The sequence below is a fragment of the Typopeltis vanoorti genome, chromosome 23, assembly GCF_054136105.1.
Source record: "Typopeltis vanoorti isolate ZY-2024b chromosome 23, IOZ_Tvanoo_1.0, whole genome shotgun sequence".
NCBI lineage: Eukaryota > Metazoa > Arthropoda > Arachnida > Uropygi > Thelyphonidae > Typopeltis > Typopeltis vanoorti.
The window spans coordinates 23,071,899-23,092,964 of record NC_143571.1 but is presented as its reverse complement, the minus strand read 5'-3'; the positions used below and the strand labels follow the sequence as shown (position 1 = coordinate 23,092,964).

Sequence of the window (21,066 nt, the reverse complement as noted above, 5' to 3'; positions counted from 1 at the left end):
AATCTGGAGAATAGCTGAACCTTTGGAAGAGTTTACACATTACGTATTTTGAGAAACTGTACGTCATTCTAAGTAACAGAAAACACTTAGTCCTGATGAAGAGTTATAGTTTATTAAGGAAAGAGCGAGATTGGCAAATTACAAAGGGTAAGATTTAAATATTAACATCGCAGTTGAAGGGATAATTAAAATTATTATGTCTAGCGGACAGTTATTGTAATTTCAGAATAATACTGAATTACATGTGAGTGTGGTTCAGCAATTGCAATACAAAATCAACACACGCTTCGAATATTACGTTTTCTGAATACACACTACGCTAATAGATGCGTATATTTTGTCATTTTTATAACATGCTGGTAGAAAACTTATGAAAGTAAATCACTGCACGTTGAACTTGGACTGTAATTTAGGTAATGGAGTATGAAAAAAGAAAAATCATAAAATGATAACGGAAATCTGTCATAAGATATAATTATGTAAACGATGATGTTATTAAAATCTCTGCAGGTAATCTAATGAAAATAAAAATTGTGTGTGTTTTCTCTCAAGTTGAAAACTTTTTTAAATAAACCTTAGCTAGAAATTAAATTATTAATAAACCAGTTATTAATGAATTTTTTACGTTCTATTGATAATAAAATGTAACACAAGTTCACCTTCGTTGAGTATTTTTAAAATCATGAGCAGTGAAATTCCCAATTCATACAGTAACTATCTTTACAATGAAAACAAACAAACAACAACAACAAAAAAAACGTTATCCATATTCCATATATAGAACTACTCCTTTATCAACAAGATAAGTTGTAATGCGTTTATTCGCTTCCACATTGGCTAGATTGGGTAAAAATTTACTAAAATACAGGTGACCCGAAGTTATTTCATATCTATGAATTGGTATGACTGATTATATTGAGTAAAATCAGTTTCGTAGATATAGTCAAAGAACATTTATACAGTTTTGATAACCAACATTAGTGATGCATTGAAATTGGTAACTCACATTAAACTTTCAAAATTCTTCATTATGTCAACTACAATAGACGATAAACTGCCATTTTTACTCAGGTATAGCAGTTATGCGATTTCGTAAAAGAATAAATCACAGGTGATAACTATACAAGAAAGGCACATTTATGTTTAGGACCTTCTAAATATAAAATAAATTGCATGCTTTCAATATTAATGCAAAATTAACTATCCATAAACATTATAATTAATGAAAACTTTACTTCAGTTATAGCTATAATCTCTTATCCTTTTCGCCTGACTTTGAGATTATTAAATTGTATGTGACGACTACCTGAATTAATTTTTAGCAGACAAAGCCAAAGAAGAGCGTTCGTATTTCACTCGGTTTCGAAGTTTGTTTCCTTTGGTTGGAAAGATCATCTGGGTTCGAATCTAGGACACGAAGAAACTTCTCATGTCTTTTTAAATGAAGATCACTTATTGGATCTCATGCAGAAGAATTCTTCATCCCACAAACAGGCATACCAGCTAGAGAACATACACAAATTACACATAACAATATACGTTTTACAAAATATACAAAAACATCAAAATCAACCATATTCACATAGGAAAGCTGGACCGGAAACGCCACCCGAAAGTGATAAGTGGCGCTGTCGCCAGCGCTCCAGGTGAGCAAATGGGGCTTCCCCATTCAAGCTTTCGACGTTGTACGAAGAACATGCGTCGTTTTACGAACACTGAGATGGCAGACGTGTACCTCATTTACCATATTATGTATTCATCTGTTCAATTACGCCTAATAAAGTTTTTTACACTACTTACTGCCTTGTGTTATTTCTGTATCTTTGTCTCCCGGTTAGTACCTTCCGGTGGTGTTTCCGGTCATGCTTTCCTATGTGAATATTGTTGATTTAGATGTTCTCTACCTCCCCTCAAAGTTTGTACGTGGAATTTTGAACCACCCTGTATGTTTAGGCGTAAGACTAACGACCTATTTCATGATTATGAAAGCCAATCTGGGAAGCTTAAAGTACAGGATTATTATTATTATTTACCTTCTACAAAAGCAATTGACGAACTCGATTATACGAGCTATAATGAGTGTAATTGATCATTCTTCTTTTCATTAACTAATCTGAATCTGAAATCTGAACTTTCTGAGTCTTTAAATTGGCTAACACGCAATTTGTAAACAGAACAGAACAAATAGCAATCATTGAACTACTTTTTACTTTTGATTTCCTTTTTTTTGTTAGTTCACAATATTCAGAACTTTAATTTTAAGATTACTGTCGATATTTTGTTATTTCTTTGAAGCTGTCTGTATATTGGGCTACAAGAACTCTTTCAAACAACGAACATTTCATTTAGCTTCATTTTTTACTTAAAAATCTTTCAAGCCGAAAGAAGTAGCGAAGCAGAAATCGCGTGTTAGAAGCAAAAGTAACGAGGTTTCAGGTGACTGCTATACACTTTCAAGTGTAGACTGTTTTTTAGCGATGAAGGACATCTTTTCACCTCCATAATAGACCTCTGATAATTCATTTTCAGTTGAAAAGACCTTATACGATTTTTAGAAATCCGGAATGACATTCGCACGCATGTTTTTACAATCAAAGTGCATTCGTATATACTGAAGATACGAAGGTCCGCCTGTATAATATATAAAATATAATTGCAATATAAAACAATAAAATAATTAATATAATTATAATGTTATGATTAATATTTGATATAATCATTATTAGAAAGACTGTAACAAAAGTGCACAACGTTTATTCACATGAAGGGCAAAATATGTTTACCTACTATATTTGCATAGTTACTTTAAGGTATTAGGATTGCGTGTATGCGTGTGTGTAAAAGATATGAAAAAGCTTCTGCATTCATGATACAAATTTAAATATTAATATATACATGCCTATGAAAGATATTCATATTGCCACATGCATCTTCGGTGAAATTGCAGCTCTCGACCCATGATGGTGTAAAGTCTGTCTTGATAATCGCATCTGATTTGAGAGTTTCGTATTATCTAATCTTGAATCTACCCATTCATACTAATAAGTACGATACGCTAGCGGCCTTACGTTGGTGGGACTGACAGAAAATATTAATATGATAATAGACAGGAATCAAACAATAGGATATAATTATAATAACAACATAACAGGAATGTTTTTATGGGCATCTTCCCCATGAAAGGTTGTAAACCGGTTATACCAAAGTATCCTGCATGGTTAAGTGGTTTCCTGAACTCTCTTCTAGATATAGGGCGGTGGTGGAAATTGTCTGCCATCAAAGGACACATCCATGCCAAAGCGCGATTCGAAATCACAGTCTGTTTGGTTGGACAGCTGAAGAGACAATCCACTCTCAGAATGACAATCAGCAATATCATTATAATAAATAATTCGAGGTACTTACAGGCCCTCAAGGCCTATTAAGATTGAATTCAAGTTCCATCTTAGACGCGATTTGAACGGTCTTTCCGACCAAAGGATTTCATCGAAATCGAATGAAATGTGGAGGCTCCCGGATATAAGAATAATAGATATGAGCAATTTAGTTCCCATAAAAATATAATAATCCAGTTTTAATAGGCAGTTAATATTGTAGTTATAATAAATATAATATAAGGTTGATAGGAAGCTAGTATTTATATGTTATATTGTATAATTATCTTGATATTAACAGACGATACGAGCAGACAGTATGGTGCATATTAATATATCATATAAATGAACAATTTTGTGTTAAAACCTCTTACGTTTAGTTTATTACAATACGATTCCTGTGAGAAAATGTAATGGTTCTAATTCAAACAATGATTATAATCTTAGGCATCGTTTTGTCTCTTTTTTATGCTTTTTTATTATCTTCTTGCTCTATTTCCGTTAAAGCATTTTCGAGATTTTAATAATTAATATTTTCTTAATAATCACTAAATTTGAGTACATTCAGAGAACTAAGAATAGATTTAGTTAGTCCTAGAAATTATATTTCTACAAAGGAACACTATATGATGTGAAGAATTTATTCTGTTTTAAGCGTATCTTGTGATGAACGTATAAACTTTCTTTGCAGACACCATCCTCACCTAAAAAACCGGTGAGTGCCAAAAGCACCAGCTCACCAAAGAAAGCAGCTACAAGAAATGGGACATCTTCCCCAGCCAGAACCCCGACTTCTGACCAGAAGAGTGAGTATTTCCCCCCCCCCCCCCGAAATCTCAGTATGAAATTTACAGAAATATTTCCTTAAAACATATCAAATGAAAAGATACTTCAACTGTAATTCTAAGGCATAAATTCGCATCGAGAATACTTTACAAAAACATGGTTGGGACATATTTTAGATAATGTTAGTACGAATCTTTGTTCGTTCTTGATATCATATAAGAGACAGCTATCGCATCACTTGGTTGTCATGGAGACAGCTGCGATTTTGGCGTCCATGTTAGATACAAGCTTGACTTTTCATCGATCTAAGAAATACCAGGTTCAATAACCTCGCGCTAACTACAAGCACGTTACTTTGTGCTTGTACACAGACGTACCTATTGATTCTTACAGATAAAAAAAAACAGTAATCATAGAATAATCTTTCAAATATTATCCTTTCATCTAATGGTCTATTCGCAATCAATTTAATTGAACAGTATTGTTTTGGAATCTGTACGGAAGCAAAGAGGACGTCTGAATGATTTAGTTGCAACTGTGGTCGCAAGGTGGCAGTAGCTGATTTGCTTCTTTTGTAATGAACTATGGCGCCATCATCGTTTGAGCGTAATTCGCGAGAATCAGCAGATTCTTAAACATGTCTGGCAGCTTTATCTTCAACGGTTTTGAAGTTGCCTTCTGTTGATTGAATGGGTGCGTTTAAAATCATCCTATAGAGACATTAACAATTTATTTCTTATACAGTACACATTTAGAAGATGAAAAAAGATGGATAGAACTACACATTATGCTTGTGAAGGAGATGACGAAAAGTATATAGTTGTCCTTCATGATAAAATTTACGTGGAATGCTTTATTTATAATAAAACTGCATTCTTTTGAATTGTATTTTTATTTTATCGATTATTTAGTTTAAGTGACAATTATAATGATAATCTACATTAAAAAGAATAGACCGACTTCACTTCATTGTAAATTCACAAACAAGAAACTCGAAAGAATTGTTTATATTTTATCATTTATGCGAGCATTTAGCAGCCTTAAAAGTTTAGAATACATTTTTATATTTCACTATTTGTTAGTAATTATCATCCCCAGTGAGTAAATTCAAACAAAAGATAATTGTCATTATTGCATTTTATTTGTAACATTGTATTAACATTAATTACTATACATTTTGAATTTTCTTTATCCTCAGAACTGCCGCCAATTAAGGCTCCTGTGGGTCAAGCACCAAGTCCTAACTTGAAAAATATCAAATCAAAAATTGGATCGATGGCCAACATTAAACACAGACCTGGTGGAGGGGAGAAGAAGGTAGGTTCTTAATTTACTCGTTGGTGCTATTTTATGTTTTGAATAAGTTACCTTACACTTCTACTTTGGTAACAAAGACCTGGGTTCGATTCCCGTCAGTGACCTTTATGGTCTCTTTCGACAAAAGGTGGGTTAGCCGGTCTCAAAAGGAGGTAGGGGATTTTGTGCATAACATATAATGCTATATGTTATAGCATATGTTATAGCATTATATGTTATAAACATAGCAATATCTGTTTTTCGATTATAAGTTAAAGGTAAGCTCATGTGCAGATTAATATAAGTTATAACGTATCCAGATAAATATAAGTTATAACGTAATAGTATGGACTGAGTCCTTGACTCTTTGTTCCTTCATCTGAATGAAGAAAATCTGTGTGAATGGGCGTGTTATTGAGCTAAAAGCTCTAGTCATGGCTGAGTAACGGCAATAGCCGAGCCTCAGTTAAAACTTCATTGGCTACAGCATTGTCTTCCGTTACCCTGGAAGTCCTAAAAAGGACTTTGTTACATATCAAATCCTCACTCTCATAGTTTCCTTAAGTCCTTAAAAGGGCTGGCTTAAAGGGGCGAAGCAAGAATGCTTTTCATCTTCGCCGTTATCTGTAGAGGACAGTGTAGGGATAAGGTGTTATTGAGCCATATAAAGCTCTGATCATGGCAGGAGGGTAACAGCAATAGCCAAGCCTCAGTTAAAACTTCGTTGGCTACAGCATTGCCATCCATTACCCTCCAAGGGTAAGCTCTGATCATGGCAGGAGGGTAACAGCAATAGCCGAGCCTCAGTTAAAACTTCATTGGCTACAGCATTGCCATCCATTACCCTCCAAGGGTAAGCTCTGATCATGGCAGGAGGGTAACAGCAATAGCCGAGCCTCAGTTAAAACTTCATTGGCTACAGCATTGCCATCCATTACCCTCCAAGAGTATATATGAGGTTAACAGCAATAGTCGGTTTTTTTGGCTTAATTTGACAACTATTGAAGATATCATTTATTTTAAATGGTGTACGTATAAAGCTCTGATCATGGAACACACAATCATCTTACTATTAGTATAATAATCGTAAAAATCAATTTTTTTACATTTTAAAATTATTATATATTTGTAATTAATTTTTAAGTTATAAATTTTATTCAATGTTATGCTAATGGATTATAATTATTATATTCGTTAAATGAGAAAATGAATGACGAATATGATTGCGTAAGAATGACCAGAAAAATCATTAAATATTGAGCGATATGTATTAAACGGACTTGTATAGAACTAGTGCTTACATTTTCAATCATTGTTTCTTTATAATAGGTGACATCAAAAAAATTGGAATGGCAGGCCCAATCCAAGGTTGGTTCACTAGAAAAATCGACTCACAAACCAGGAGGTGGAGATAAGAAAATCCAAACCATTAAACTGGATTTTAAAGAAAAGGCCCAGTCAAAAGTTGGCTCTCGCGATAACCTCAAGCATCAAGCTACGGGTGGACAAGTCAAGGTATTTTAATATTCTGTATTAGCTCAGTTTTGTTGCTATTTTGTTGTAAGTGTAATGCTGTGCACCGAATGATGATCTTATCTTTACACAAAATAAGAAATTTCATTTATAAATGAAAAATTTAAGCCAAGAACACTGTTTGGACTCTCAATAAAATTGATCTCAAGGGTAGAATAAAACAACTGGTTACCATAGCAACCCTTGCTTTTTACCAGGAAGGTTTTAAATCGGTTTTGTTGATGGTCCACTGACTACGTAATATTTACTCATTGCTGTAAGCGTGTAGAGTGAACGACCATGTCAGTTATCTTTGCACGTGAAGAAGGGATTTATAAAGAAAAAGAAAATATTACGAAAAACTTAAGCTATTTCCAATAACTAGTTATCGTATGTAGTGCGAAACTGTCAAAGGCTTTTTTTTTTTAGTTTGCATAATCTGTTACACGCTGACAAACTTATCAGTAAAGGACAAAATTTCCTTAGAAGCATTTCCAGCTCCTTTGATATCAATAGCATAAAATTTGCATATGATTTAATCAGCTTAAGTTAGAGGTTTCAAAACTGCTTGAGTTCTCTTAGGAATACGAACTTTTAACAAGTTTCAAGACTTTATTTTTCCTAGAAAATAAAATTTTAGCTAAATATTGCAACAAAAATATAGACTTAATATTTTCAGTGAAATAGCAGCGATTATTCTGTAACATATTTCTCCTTTTTTCCTTGCGCTACGGATTATGACTCTTTTGTGGCTGCGGAGATTTGTACAGGCTGGCCATAAAATAACTTTCCCTCTTTGGAGGCATCTGTAGCTAAAACTAATAAACGGAATGAGACCAAATTTTATATTCAGACTTTTGAAGGCATAGAGAGATGATTTCCACGAAAAAACGATGTAGTACCAAAAGTCGCCGACAGGGGAAATTTTGGCGCCGAAAACAAACGGATAATTACATTAAAGGCAGATAAAATGGAATAATAACATTTCGACGGTGTAAGCGGCAGCCGCGTCACTCATTCCAGCTGGATATGCGGCGCGTTACAATGATAATAAGAATAATAATTAAACTAAAACAACAACTTGCGAGAGACACAGTAATTAATGTAGTGATTGAACTCACAGGAAATAATGTTTTAATCATCAGAATCAGGGTCCCCTGGACCACATACTCGATTTTCACTGTGCTGAGCTTTCTTGTGTACAACAAATTGCATCCGGTGTGCGACATGCTCTACAGCTGAGCGTAAGGAGTCGGATTGGATGTTCATAACAGCCCGTTTTATGTTCTCTTTCAAGAGGTGCAAGTGATCCCCCATTTGGGCATCTGAACATCCCCAAATGATTGGGGATGTTCAGATGCCCAAATTCTGCAGTTGTGAGTGTTGACCGACCCATTCAGATAAAAATGAGCCTCATCACCCCCACAATATTCTCCAAGGGCAGTCATTGTCGACCTCCATTCAGGAAAGAAACGTTACCGCGAAGGTCATACGCTTATCATAATCTGCCGCAGTTACTGCTTGCACACCACTTAACTTAATACGGATAGAAGTGAAGCATTTTCCGTCAGATTTTCCAGACTGTACCATAAGCCATATCAAGTTTGCGAGCTACGGCACGAGCGCTGTTCGACGACGCAGGGACCAGTACTGGTCCCTGCGTCGTCGAACACCGCAGTAGCAACGTCTGTTACTGTCTCTTCTTGCACTGCTTTCCGTCCTCTGCCAGGTCGAACTCCTAGTGATCCAGTTTCTTCAAACTTCTTAATCATAGCTCTCAGTGCTACAGCTGACATAGGACCTGTACGCAGGTTATGAAGCCTTCTAAATTTCCCGAAGGGCCGCTACGGCATTGCACTGTTTAAGGTAAAACAACTTAACAAGTAAAGCACGCTGAGGCAAGTACGAATATTGAGCACAATTCGTCAGTGAGCACTATTAAAACCCTTTTTAAGTGGAATTGGTGGCGCTGCTATCACGTACGCACAGTAAAATTTGCATAATACTTTTTACCCGCGTTTATTGCAAATATCTGACTGCTTTCGGCTCCGCCAGCGTCAAAATTTCCCCTGTCGGCGACGTTTGGTACTAAATCTTTTTTTCGCGGAATTCATCTCTCCATGCCTTCGAAAGTCTCAATATAAAATGTGGTCTCATTCCATGTATTAATTTTAGCTACAGATACCTCCAAAGAGGGAAAGTTAATTTATGGCCACCCTGTACTTAAAAGAATGCCATAAAAGCTGTTTCCTTTTTCTCACAAATTTTAACAGCACTAATTAGCTCTGTGGTGCAGTTTAATTCAAAGTGAAACAGGGTCTTTCACTATCACGTATAGCAATCTATTGTCTTTAATATCCAGTATATTCAATTTCTCAATTTAAGAAGCACCAATTACACGAACATGCAAATTTTAGTGTGTTTACTGTGCGTTTTTGCTGAGGTCAACACACTCCCACTATGATGCATGAATATTTCTGCATGCTAATATTTTGCGTGACAGAAGTTACTTGTCCATTGTTTCAGCACATTGTTCAAAACTGCGCACATTATTGGAATGATCGTTGTTGCTGAATGCGTATATGCACGTGCGTTGCGTGTTGTTCATTGTTAGGATGTCTGTGTGTAAATAAATGTGAAATAACGTCAATTGTTCATTTCCCATTTCACCAAAAAGAATTTCATGTGTTTACTTTCACCATTATTCTAATGTGTTGTCACTTGTGTTAATGTAACTGAAATTGTAATTGTTAATGTTTTCTCACAAACCTTTATTTTTTTTTTCCAAATGAACTTGCATGCTTTTTAAATGACTACTTTGATTGTAATGTTAACTAATTAACCCTGTGTAATAGAGCATGGGTTTTGATAGATCATTTTAACTTATTCATGTAACCATCTGTTCGTTTTTTGTACAGCATGCACATCCTGATCAGCAGAAGGGAAGAGTATGTATGTTTTAAATCATTCTCTAACTGAATGCACTTAGTATTTATATGTGTCATTTATTCTTGTGTTTTGCAGCTTCTAACTAATCTCATCAACTAAAATATCTAACCTTAATATGATGCACTGATTATTGCATAATTGATTACACTAACAATTAAGTGTGCAGTCATCAAAAAAATGAAACTATTTCAGTTTTTACATATTAAGTACTATTGGACCCCCGCCCCCTGGCGCCTATGGCGCCCAACTCCCCAAGTTCCGGGCTGGTAAGCCGGTTCTCCTTCAATTGTGATGACGCGAGACATGAGACAACAATGTGTTTGTCTCATGAAGGCAAACACATTGTTGGACGTTTCAAAACAATGAAGAGACAAAAAAACGTGACATAAAAACGTTTCATATTTCGGCTTTTCTTTTTATTGTGTATAGAATAGATTATAATAAGTTTAATAACAGTATTTAAGGTATTTATTCCGAAAAAATGCAGATATGCCCGACTTACGTGATTTCTACTAATTTAACTTACACAGGAAGAATGATCCCAAATGTACCAGATTCTCTTCGCAGTTTTTTTTTATTTATTTTTTTATTATTTCAGGGAGGGCTAATAAATAACGAAACTATTTGTCTGGCAATAAAAATCAGAAATTTTAAAGCGTCTCCAAAATGAATGGTTTGTTATCTGGAATCGGTCAAAGCGACTAAGGCTATAAGGCGAGTACATAAGTCTATTAATTGTTCTTCTATTAATTGGCTGGTTTGCCTCGTTTGCAGGATAAAAGTCCCAAATTCTGAGACTTTGTTTCCTCCATGTAAGATCGACTAAATCACCTTTACTTGAAAATTCTCATAAAGGCTTCTCATATCCGTCGTATCCCTTATAATCCTAAAAAAGTATAGATCTTTTCAAGCCATTTAGGTTTCCAGTAAGCGAGATAGTGGCGTCACACCGAGAAATCAAGATTATCTACTCCCTAAAATACTTGTAAACAGCTACACTATAATGCGATTCGGAACCATCGCCTGCTGGTATTCCTGAGGGGGGGGGGGGGCTATCCACCGGGCTGGAATGCACAACGCAGTATTTCTAAACATAGTTCTTTATACATAAAATCACAGTTCGTTTATTTAATTAACGCTGTCATATTTAAATAGAATTTCCCTATTGTCCAGAAGGTGTCGAGTTTGAGACATATCTCGATCGAGTCTACTCTAAGAGCTTAAGAATCTTAGTAAGAGTTTAGTAAGAATGTCCGGATTTCATCAAGTAGATGAAATCCGGACATTCCCTCTGAAAACTCGAATTTTCATCTTTCCGAAGTCCACACATTTTCAATTTCCTATCCCCATAGCTTTAGTTAGTGTGGCTGTAATTCCAAACAACCCATCGCTAATGCCTCTAAAAGAGAAAATAACATTTAGCCGCATTCTTTGGTTGTCACAGATAAAAAGCTTATAAAAGATTATTGTATACTGCTTCCATCTATAAATAATAATAAATTAGAAACTTTTATTTGTTTATTGTGTAAAATTCTTAACTAAATTTTAAAAACTTTAAATATATTTTATAAAATTTGAAAATATTTAAAATATTCCTTAAAATATTTTTATAAACTTTGGGAAAATAATACACCTTTAAATATTTTATATAATAATATTACAATTATTTTTAAATAACATTAACATACTATTGCGGATCCAGCGGAAGAAAAAGAAAGTCTAGGGTAACAAATGGCAATGCTGTAGCCAATGAAGTTTTAACTGAGGCTCGGCTATTGCCGTTACCCAACCATGACTAGAGCTTTTAGCTAAATAACACCCCATCCACACAGACACAGATTTTCTCCATTCAGATGACGGGATAAAGAGTCAAGGACTCACTCCATCGCCCAGTTCCTTTAAGAACTTCAACATACTGTTTGCATTGTTAATATTGAATAAAAAATATTAATATTTTATTTTAGGCAACTGGGCAATTTAAAATCTGCTTGTTGAAATAAATGTTTTAATAAAGCATGTCAATATTCGTTCATACTTACATTTATATATATATATATATATATATATATATTTTTTTTTTAAATTTTCATCTGTATTTATATACATCTTCGTAAAATCTTGTAAAATACAAATATGGATATAAGTATTTATTACAAAGATAAATACAGATGAAAATACAAACATAAATAATGCAAGTATGAACGAATATCGACATGCTTTGTTGAAAATATTTATTTTATAAATAAAATGATTTATTTTTTTTCAACAAAACGTAGCAGTAATAAAAATTACTTTTTGTTGAATAAATATTTAGGCTTAGTTCGTAGTTATATTTTTAGCTATTCGCAGCTTTATATAAACCCCAGTAAAGAAAAATCAACCCAATTACACTGGTAGAGCATAAGATTACTATTTTTTTTTTTAAATCGTCACTTTTCCACCTCGTGTAATTATTGACCCTATTGAAGTTATCATTACAAAACTGGACAGTTTCATTATTCTGATGGCTGCAAGAAAAGGTAGAAGACAGAAACATTCTGGTTGAAGGTGAATGGAGATTTAGACTACTTCTATAAATGTCGATGATTTTATGTTATAATTTGTAATATAGTGTGACCAGGCAGTTCTCGATCTCCAGTATTGAATCCGGTAGACTTTCTGAAATTTCTGGTATTTCTCCTCAGAATACACCCCCCCCCTCCATCCCAACAGACACGATATTCTTTTTCTCCCATTTTCCCACTGCTGAGAAGAAAGTAGAGGAAAAAACCATTATCTGCACAGTATGTATATAAAGTTCTCTGACTAAAGGCAAATTTCTGGATTCAATGCCGGAAGTGTCTGGTTACGAAATAGATGTCTTCCTAAAATGTAAAATATCACTTAATAGATGAAGATTTCAAGTACTCAGAATGGAATTAAATACGAGAGAAAATAAAAGAGAAGGAATAAACGAAGTAATACTTGGTTATTATTTCACTCTAATGTTATCCCTGTGCATTAAAATAATTATGTCTTTTATGAATATTCTGTCTTTTAGAATTATATAATCAAACTAAGCAGTTTGAGAAACAATGCAAAGGAACATATTTGGTTTTATATACATATAATTTTTACAGCATTCTCACTCACCCCCACACGCACTAAAGTGATGTATAAGCAATGGTTGGGAGAAAAGAACCTAATGACATTTTTTTTTTTCTTAAAAAGTTGGAAGGCTATAGTTGATACTTCGTGAGAGAGAGAGAGAGAGAGAGAGAGAGAGAGAGAGAGAGAGAGAGAGAGAGAGAGAGAGAGAGAGAGAGAGAAGGTTCCGGAAAATAGAGTAAGATAAAAGGAAATTTGGCCGGTTTGAAATTGGACAGTTTGTTAAAACATAGCGTTTTTGATACGCTGAGTTGAAAATGGAAGAATGATGGAAACTTATTCAGTAAAACAGCCTCCATGATAACTCCCACAGAAAAGAGATAAAGCTAACATAGACCGTCTATGAGCGATAGCGGTTGAGTCAGTCCAAAGGATATCACCAATCTCTCTCTCTCTCTGTCTGTTCTGCACCAATTTTAGACAGATCGTGACGTACCACTCCAAATGTGAAAACAGTGTTCTCAAAAGGTGCGTGGATTTGAAATTTGTACAGATTTGCGTCTTTCTATGGATGATGGGAAGTGAACCGAGATCTCTTTCCCCAAGAAAGAAGGTGGTGCGACTGCGTTTTTTATAGCACTGAAGATGACTAGTTTGTCTTCACTTCCATTGAACTATGGTATGGAGATCAGTGTTAAAGGTACTCGTTGTAGAAGATTTTGAATCCAGGGATGTATGTGAACTGCAGGCTATAACGAATGAGTAGGAGAACTGGAATTATACCCTCATCAGCAAGTGTAGGATGGTGTTATTGCTAAGTGCAAGAAGGCCATTTATCTAGAAACTACTGAAGAAAGAGAATAAGGCGATAATAACAGAATCCTCTGGCACTTCTGAATTGATGAAGAAATTCCAAGATAAAAGTGTGCACCGTGATTAGTAATGCCTGATTATAAAAGAAAATATGCACTGAGAACGGATGATAGGCAAAAGGATTGCAAATTACTTGCAGGTGCTAAACCGATCAAATCTCTGGACATGTCAGGAGCATAGGGATTTCAACCTCTTCATGGCATGAGTCCGATGGTAAATAATGTAGGATAGAAATCAGTGCTGTTGATTATTTGAAGTCGACTAGACACTATCAACTGCAAAAAAAAAAAAAAAAAAACGTAATTACAGAGCAGACAGTTGAGGAAAGATCATGATAAAAAAGACGGTTCCAAAGTCATCATTTTTTGAGCATGTATGTAGCATGTAGATGGAACAGTGGCTTTTTAGTAGTGCTGAACATGTTCGCAAAACTAAAACAACTTTTCTGGTTACCATCTCCAAACAAGTATCATGCAGCAAAACTGTAATCCATCTTCTGTGCTGTCAATGAATGAAGCTATAGAACAAAACTTGTTTGGACGACTTCAAAATAGCTAGAAGTGGAGAAACATTTAGATATTCGTTAGCTTTGTCGGTATCACCGATGCCCTTTCGTTTGCAAGATCTGGGTTCGAATCCCATCCAGAATTCGAACGTTTATAAGAGCTTTTCAAACGAAGGTGAGTCAGCAGGTCTCGTACGGGGATAGAGTGCTTTTCCTTCAGTAAATTTGGAGGGTTTTTTTTATCTCGCACAACTACTAGCTAACCAGAAGAACATGCAGTTAAACAAGCGTAATACACTGATCTCAGATTTAGCGGCTTCAGCAGTAATTCAATAGAATAAAAACAACAAAAAGCAACAGTATACCTCTGCGATCTCGTAATTATTCTTCTTTAAGAATGGGTCAGTAAGCAGAAGTGAAAAATTTGGATGTAAGGCAAAGGTGGTCACTTTTGTTTCTGTTTTTGGAGAAGGATGACACAATTGTATTTTCTTGGGATCATTTCACTTTTCAGACTTTTTTAGGCTTTTCTCACTGCATGAAGAACATCTAGCACAAAAACTGATTGGTTGAAAGTGGATCGCAATTGCCATGGAATTATCTACTGTTGCCAGGCGAGTGTATTACTTCTATTAACTGTATATGTCCTTGTAAACTGTTTGAGTTTGAAAAATACGGAAGGAAAAAAATAATGCTAGCATCCTATGAGACAGACTTCTTCAGTCCATATCTCTAAGATGAGATCCGAATCCAGGTCTTTCAAAAACAAAAAAAAAAATTAAATCCTCCTTAAAGACTGAACTAGAGCACTTAGACCGTGAGCCAGAGTTTTGCACCACTCAAGAATTTTTGCATTTCGATTGTTCTAACCTTGAGAATAACTTTAGTAAAACTGGCGGTGGAATGTTGGTAATAAACTATTTAGTTGTTAACTTTACTGCGTTGTTATATGCCCTTATTCATTTAATTATCGATTATTTGGTAATATTACCCTGTGGCAATACTCATGAATATTACGAGGATTTGAAGAGGTGATGTTAATATCTTAGTATTGTTTGAATCTGCTTAAATAAATAACATGCACGCAAACACAGTTTTACGGCATTGCTTTAAAAGCCAACATAAAAAAAATTATGATAAGTTCCTGCAGTTCTTCACTTTTCGTTATTTAAGGAATCATCATTCTTACCCTAATGACAGACGAATAGGGTAATTTGGTTGGCTCATTTTTAACTCTTCCAATGTATGTATCTTCATTCAAATAAACTCAGCATTAATTTCCTTTGCTACATTCATTCATCACTACAAATGCCGGTTCCTGTGGCAATTAAGAAGCCAGGATATATAATTTCCTTTGGAGATAAAGGTTCTGGCATTTTCCATACATAATGTTAGTGATTCACATTTGACGTGGGCGATGATTCTGCCCCTACGTGTCTGTTGGAATAGAAAACAGGATCAAAAAAGCTACATGAACAAAGAGAAAATGGCGATCAAGTCAAGTTTTTCGTCAATTTTGCTCCGTTCAAATGAGATCAACGTGGCGTAACGATTTTGTCTTTCCAATCTCTGTGGGGGCATCTCAATTTACGTCATTTTGAATTATTATCATTAATTTTTGAAATATTATATATGACATGCAGACAACAGTGTAATCTTGATATCTATATATGCATTTTACAGGAATACGGCACTACTATTAACATATTTTTTGTTTATGAACCTAATATGGCTTTAGAATATGCTAAGAATCTCCTACAATTCCATGAATAGATTATACAGTTCAGGAAGATATTGTTCCGTCGCCAAAGTTCTCGGATTTTCTATCATATAACCAATCAATAACACGTTTTCATATAACACTATTTTTTTACACCCTATGTTAATCTTTTATCGAATATCTTGAATCCCAAGCTCATTCAAAAAAGATAACCGGACCGACTTCAGTTGAAAAGATTTGGATTCGAATATTATATTTATTAAAGACTGCAAGCAAAGATTAGGCAAGACTTAACCTTCATCTGCAGGTGATGGCAGGCCTTATCACTCTCCTCCCGAAAGTTTGAGATTTTACACGCGAAAAGCAAATAGTCACTCAGAGAACACAACACAGGAATTAATTACGCGTTTCTGCAATTCCTGAAAACCCTAGTTCTTAAATCCTTGTTTTCTATAGTTTTGAGACGTTTACTTGAGACTAACCGAAGCGTACGATAACTGTAATAAATAAGAATAAGGAAGATCGTGAAGGCAGAATGCAATTACGACTCAATTCACTCATCATTGTAAAGGTAAACATTAAAGGTAAACAAATCTCACGTAAACATTCGTGAGAAAAGACCCCGTTTCCTGATGAAAGATGAAAAAATCAACTTTTTTTTCAATATATATATATATATATATATATATATATTGAAATTAAATTATTGTTAATTTAATTAATTTAAATTAACAATAATTTAAATTAATTAAATTAAATTCAATATATAAATATATATTGATATTAAAATTATTGTTACAAATATCATTAATATATACATATATTAAATAAAATCAATACATAAAATTATATAAAATTAATACACCATTTTAAAATAATTATACCATTAAATGATAGTCACGCAAGCTAAAGATTGAGTGAGATGCGAGCATTGGGAGCGGGAATGAACACCTGATTCCCGAAAAGTCCTTTTTAGGACTTCCAGGGTGACAAATGGCAAAATGCTATAGCCAATGAAGTTTTAACTGAGGCTCGGCTATTGCCGTTACCCAGCCATGACTAGAGCTTTTTAGCTCAATAACACTCTATCCATACAGATTTACTTCATTCAGATGACGGGATAAAGAGTCAAGGACTCAGTCCATCGCCCAGTTCTTTTAAGAACTTGAGTGAGATGCGGTGATTAATACCCTTAGAGGGTAATGGATCCCCGTGTGGTTGCCGGGATAAGAATAGCACCAATGCAATTCCAAGCATGTCGTAAGAGGCGGCTAATTGGACGCTGAGATTCGAGAGTTTGAGATCGCTCTCTTAAGATAAGATTTTTTGCCTTAAGGGAGCAATTTGAGTCTCCGGGGAAGGTGTTTTCCGGCACGGCCCGGTGAGGGGTTTTGTCGTTGAATGGTTTTCTTCGGAATTTGAGCGGTTCTGCTTGGTGGTGGTGGTGGGTGGAAGGCCAACGCAGAGATGGATGATCTTTCGGCCACTATTGAGTGGTCTAGGGACCGTCTTAATTTTTAGAGATTGCCTTTACTTTCGTATCACCATTGGAGGGTAATGGATGGCAATGCTGTAGCCAATGAAGTTCTAACTGAGGCTCGGCTATTGCTGTTACCCTCCTGCTATGATCAGAGCTTTAATAACTCAATAACCTTATCCGTACACTGTCCTCTACAAATAACGGGGAAGATGGAAAAAAAAAGCATTCTTGCTTCGCCCCTTTAAGCCAGTCCTTATATGAGGACGCAAGCTGAAGAGAATCCCAAACAGTTTTTTCGATATGCTCCAAGTAAAAGAAAGAATGTTTGTGACAGGATGATTTTAATGAATGCGAATGGTAGGGAGGTAATTGAATCAGTTGAAATATAGTAGAATTACTAAGCGAACACTTTGCAAAAGTATATCATCCAGGCTGTGATATTGCAGCAATGAGAGAACAAATGGCTAATGCAGGAATTTAAGTGAATGAAATGGAGGTGAATAGTATATTACAAAACCTTAATGTGAATACATCTGTGGGATTGCATAGTATACCAGCTCGGGTCTTACGTGAAGCGGCTAAAGAATTGTCAGTGACCTTGACCATTTTGTTTAATTTGAGTCTTGGGTCTGGGTTAGTTCCGAGGGGGGTGGAAAGAGGGGAAAATAGTTCCACTGCATGAAGAAGGTTCCTAGACTGCTGTTGCAAATTACCGACCTATCAGCATATCAGGAGTCGTTGTCAAGGATTTGGAGAAAGTAGTCAAGAGAAAAATACAGGAATGAATAGATGAAAATGGGATACTGTATGGGGGGGACAGCAGGGTTTTGTGAAGTGTAGACATGCCTCAGTAACTTGCTCATGTTTTTTAATACAGTGATGGCTGAATTGGATAAAGGTAATGGGTTTACAGTGATACTGCTAGACTTTGCTAAGGCCTTTGACAGGACACCACATGGAATTCTAATCCGTAAGCTGTAGCTCATGAGGATGGATGAGTTGGTGAGATGGATAGGAGGCTGGTTGATGGAGAGATATCAAAGAGTAGTTTATTCAGGAGTAGAGTCCAAAAGACGGCCTGTGACTAGTGGTATGCCGCAGGGTTCTTTTCTTGGACCGCTACTATTTAATTTGTTCATTAACGATATAGGAAAGGATCTGAGAGGAACTGTTCATTTGTTTGCTGATGAAGCAAAGTTGGGTATTTGCAGGATGATTTGGATAAATTGGAGGACTGGTCTAAGGAGAATGGATGTCAATTTAATGTGGCAAAGTGTAAGGTTATGCATTTTGGGGTGAAAAGATTAGCAGCAGTATACGACATTGGTGGAACTGTACTCCAGGAGATTGATGATTTGGGGATTTGGGGGGTGTTGGTGGATAAGGAGTTGAAGTTTAGGGGGCACATTGCAAAAGTGGCTAAATCGGCTCATCAAATCACTTGGGTTCTGAAGAATACTTTGACTAGCGACCCCATCTTGACTACTGTGCCCAGATCTGGATGCCAGGGTTTCTTCTTGATGGGAAGGAGGAGGTGGGGAGTATCCAGAGGCGAGTGACCAATATGATAGCAGGTCTATGGAATGAACCGTATGAGAACAGGTTGAAGATTTGTGGATTGCCGAAATTGGTTGATAAGCGGAAAAGGGGAGATATGATTGAGACATTCAAATTATTGAAGGATTTCTATAAGATTAATTCAGAGGATATTTTTGCAGAACAGGTGGTGGTGGGAGGACTAGGGGTCATCCATGGAAACTTAGCAAGAGTGTGGTTAGCAAGGATGTTAGAACTTGGTTTTTTACTTGGAGAGTGGTGAATGAGTGGAATAAGCTGCCAGAGTTTGTTGTGGGTGCCATGACTGTGAATGAGTTCAAGGCAAAGAATGATAGATACTGTGTGGATCTTGAATAGATTCTTGACATGATGTTTAGGGCCCCCTAGATGAATCTAAGGACTCCTTGGAGTTTCCTGTAATAGTAATAATAATAATAATTAGATAGGTTTACTGAGGAACACTTTCTTGTGTTTTGTTTTAACCTCGTATGGTGGCCGGGATGAGAATAGCCCACTGCAGCCCATGCATGTCGTACGAGGTGACTAAAATTGGTACCCAGGGAGGGTAATGGATGGCAGTGCTGTAGCCAATGAAGTTTTAGCTGAGGTTTGGCTGTTGCTGTTACCCACCTGCTATGATCAGAGCTTATAGCGCTATATTACCCCCATCCATACATTTTCTTCTACAGATAACGGGGAATATGAAAAGCATTCTTGCTTCATTCATCTAGCCAAAAAAAAAAAAAAAATCTTGTGTTTTGCGTAACATGTGAAATATTGTCATGTAGTAAACATCGAATATCCCCTTCAATACGGAATAATGAATTAGCGATCGATTGAAGAAAATGAACTCTGAGCCCTGAAAAAATTAATAAAAAGTCACAGCGAGGAAGTTTTATTTTTTCTTTTCTTTTTCTTTCTTTCTTTTGTTATTTCTTTCTTTCTTTCTTTTTTTAAATTTACCATATCTACATTGGCAGCTCTATTTCATTCAGGTTAGTCAGAATTCTTAAAGTGAATAAAATAAAAAATCTTGTCCACTCCTTATTAATTAGGCGTAAACATTCTCCGCAGAAATGTGTCCTGTAATTGATTACTATTTGCATGACTGCAAGATACCATATTATGCACCGATGGAAAAATTTACCGAGTTGTTATTTAATTTTTTTTTTTTTTTTCATTTATGTGACTTCCGACTAAATGTTGAAACCTCTATTGCAGGGGTGACCACAATGTGGCTCTCGAGCCGCATGCGGCTCGCGTCCACGCTTCACGCGGCTCTTCGCGATCTGTCAGGAAAAAATAAACAAAAAGAGAAGAGGAGACAACAAAAAAATGCGGAACAAAATAAAAAGAAAAGAGAGAGAAAAACAGGGTCGATAAAAATTGCTGCAATAAAAAAGTTGAATTCGAAACACATTAAATGAAGTTTACTTGGAATAATTAGAATACTTTTAAAGTCAAAACACAATAATTTTAGTTACTTATTACTGTATTTGGTTACTAGTAGAGGCCTTACTTGTATCCATTTTCTTAGTAAGCTCCTTAAAATAGGTGTGTAATTAGTCAAAGCTCGTTATAACTTCGCCAGACGCACACTCACTTACTCCCGTACCATCGCATCGGTCAAAGGTTGCGACTCTTCTAAGTCTCATCAGAATTATCGTGGCTCCAAAAGAACGCGTAGTTGACCCCCCCTTACTCTAGTGCATTAGTACAATAGAGGATTTTTTTCACTTTTTATTATTTTTACATATTTTTCTGTATTTTATTAATTTTCACGCAATCCTGAAATCCTGCTCGAGACAGAATCTTTCCCAAGCCACTTCGGACAATCACAAGCATTCATGTCGACAGCGGGATTCGAACCTGCAGCTGTTAGTTGGAAGGCTGAGGCAAATAATAACAAATAAGACTATGATAGTAG

The 21,066-nt window shown here is 35.5% G+C and overlaps 1 protein-coding gene across 4 annotated transcripts in view; it reads left to right on the top strand.

The window, feature by feature from the left end:
• The window catches only part of LOC150093687 (uncharacterized), a 90,458-nt gene that overhangs the window by 40,305 nt on the left and 29,087 nt on the right, over window positions 1-21,066 (top strand). For 2 of the 4 annotated variants that reach the window (XM_090413092.1, XM_090413090.1), the window contains exons 4-7: window positions 4,066-4,180; window positions 5,359-5,477; window positions 6,786-6,971; window positions 9,887-9,916. In XM_090413092.1, coding sequence (XP_090269218.1) covers window positions 4,066-4,180; window positions 5,359-5,477; window positions 6,786-6,971; window positions 9,887-9,916 — 450 coding nt within the window. The remainder of the gene's footprint in view (window positions 1-4,065; window positions 4,181-5,358; window positions 5,478-6,785; window positions 6,972-9,886; window positions 9,917-21,066) is intronic. The other 2 variants (XM_090413093.1, XM_090413091.1) reach the window with 1 other exon arrangement.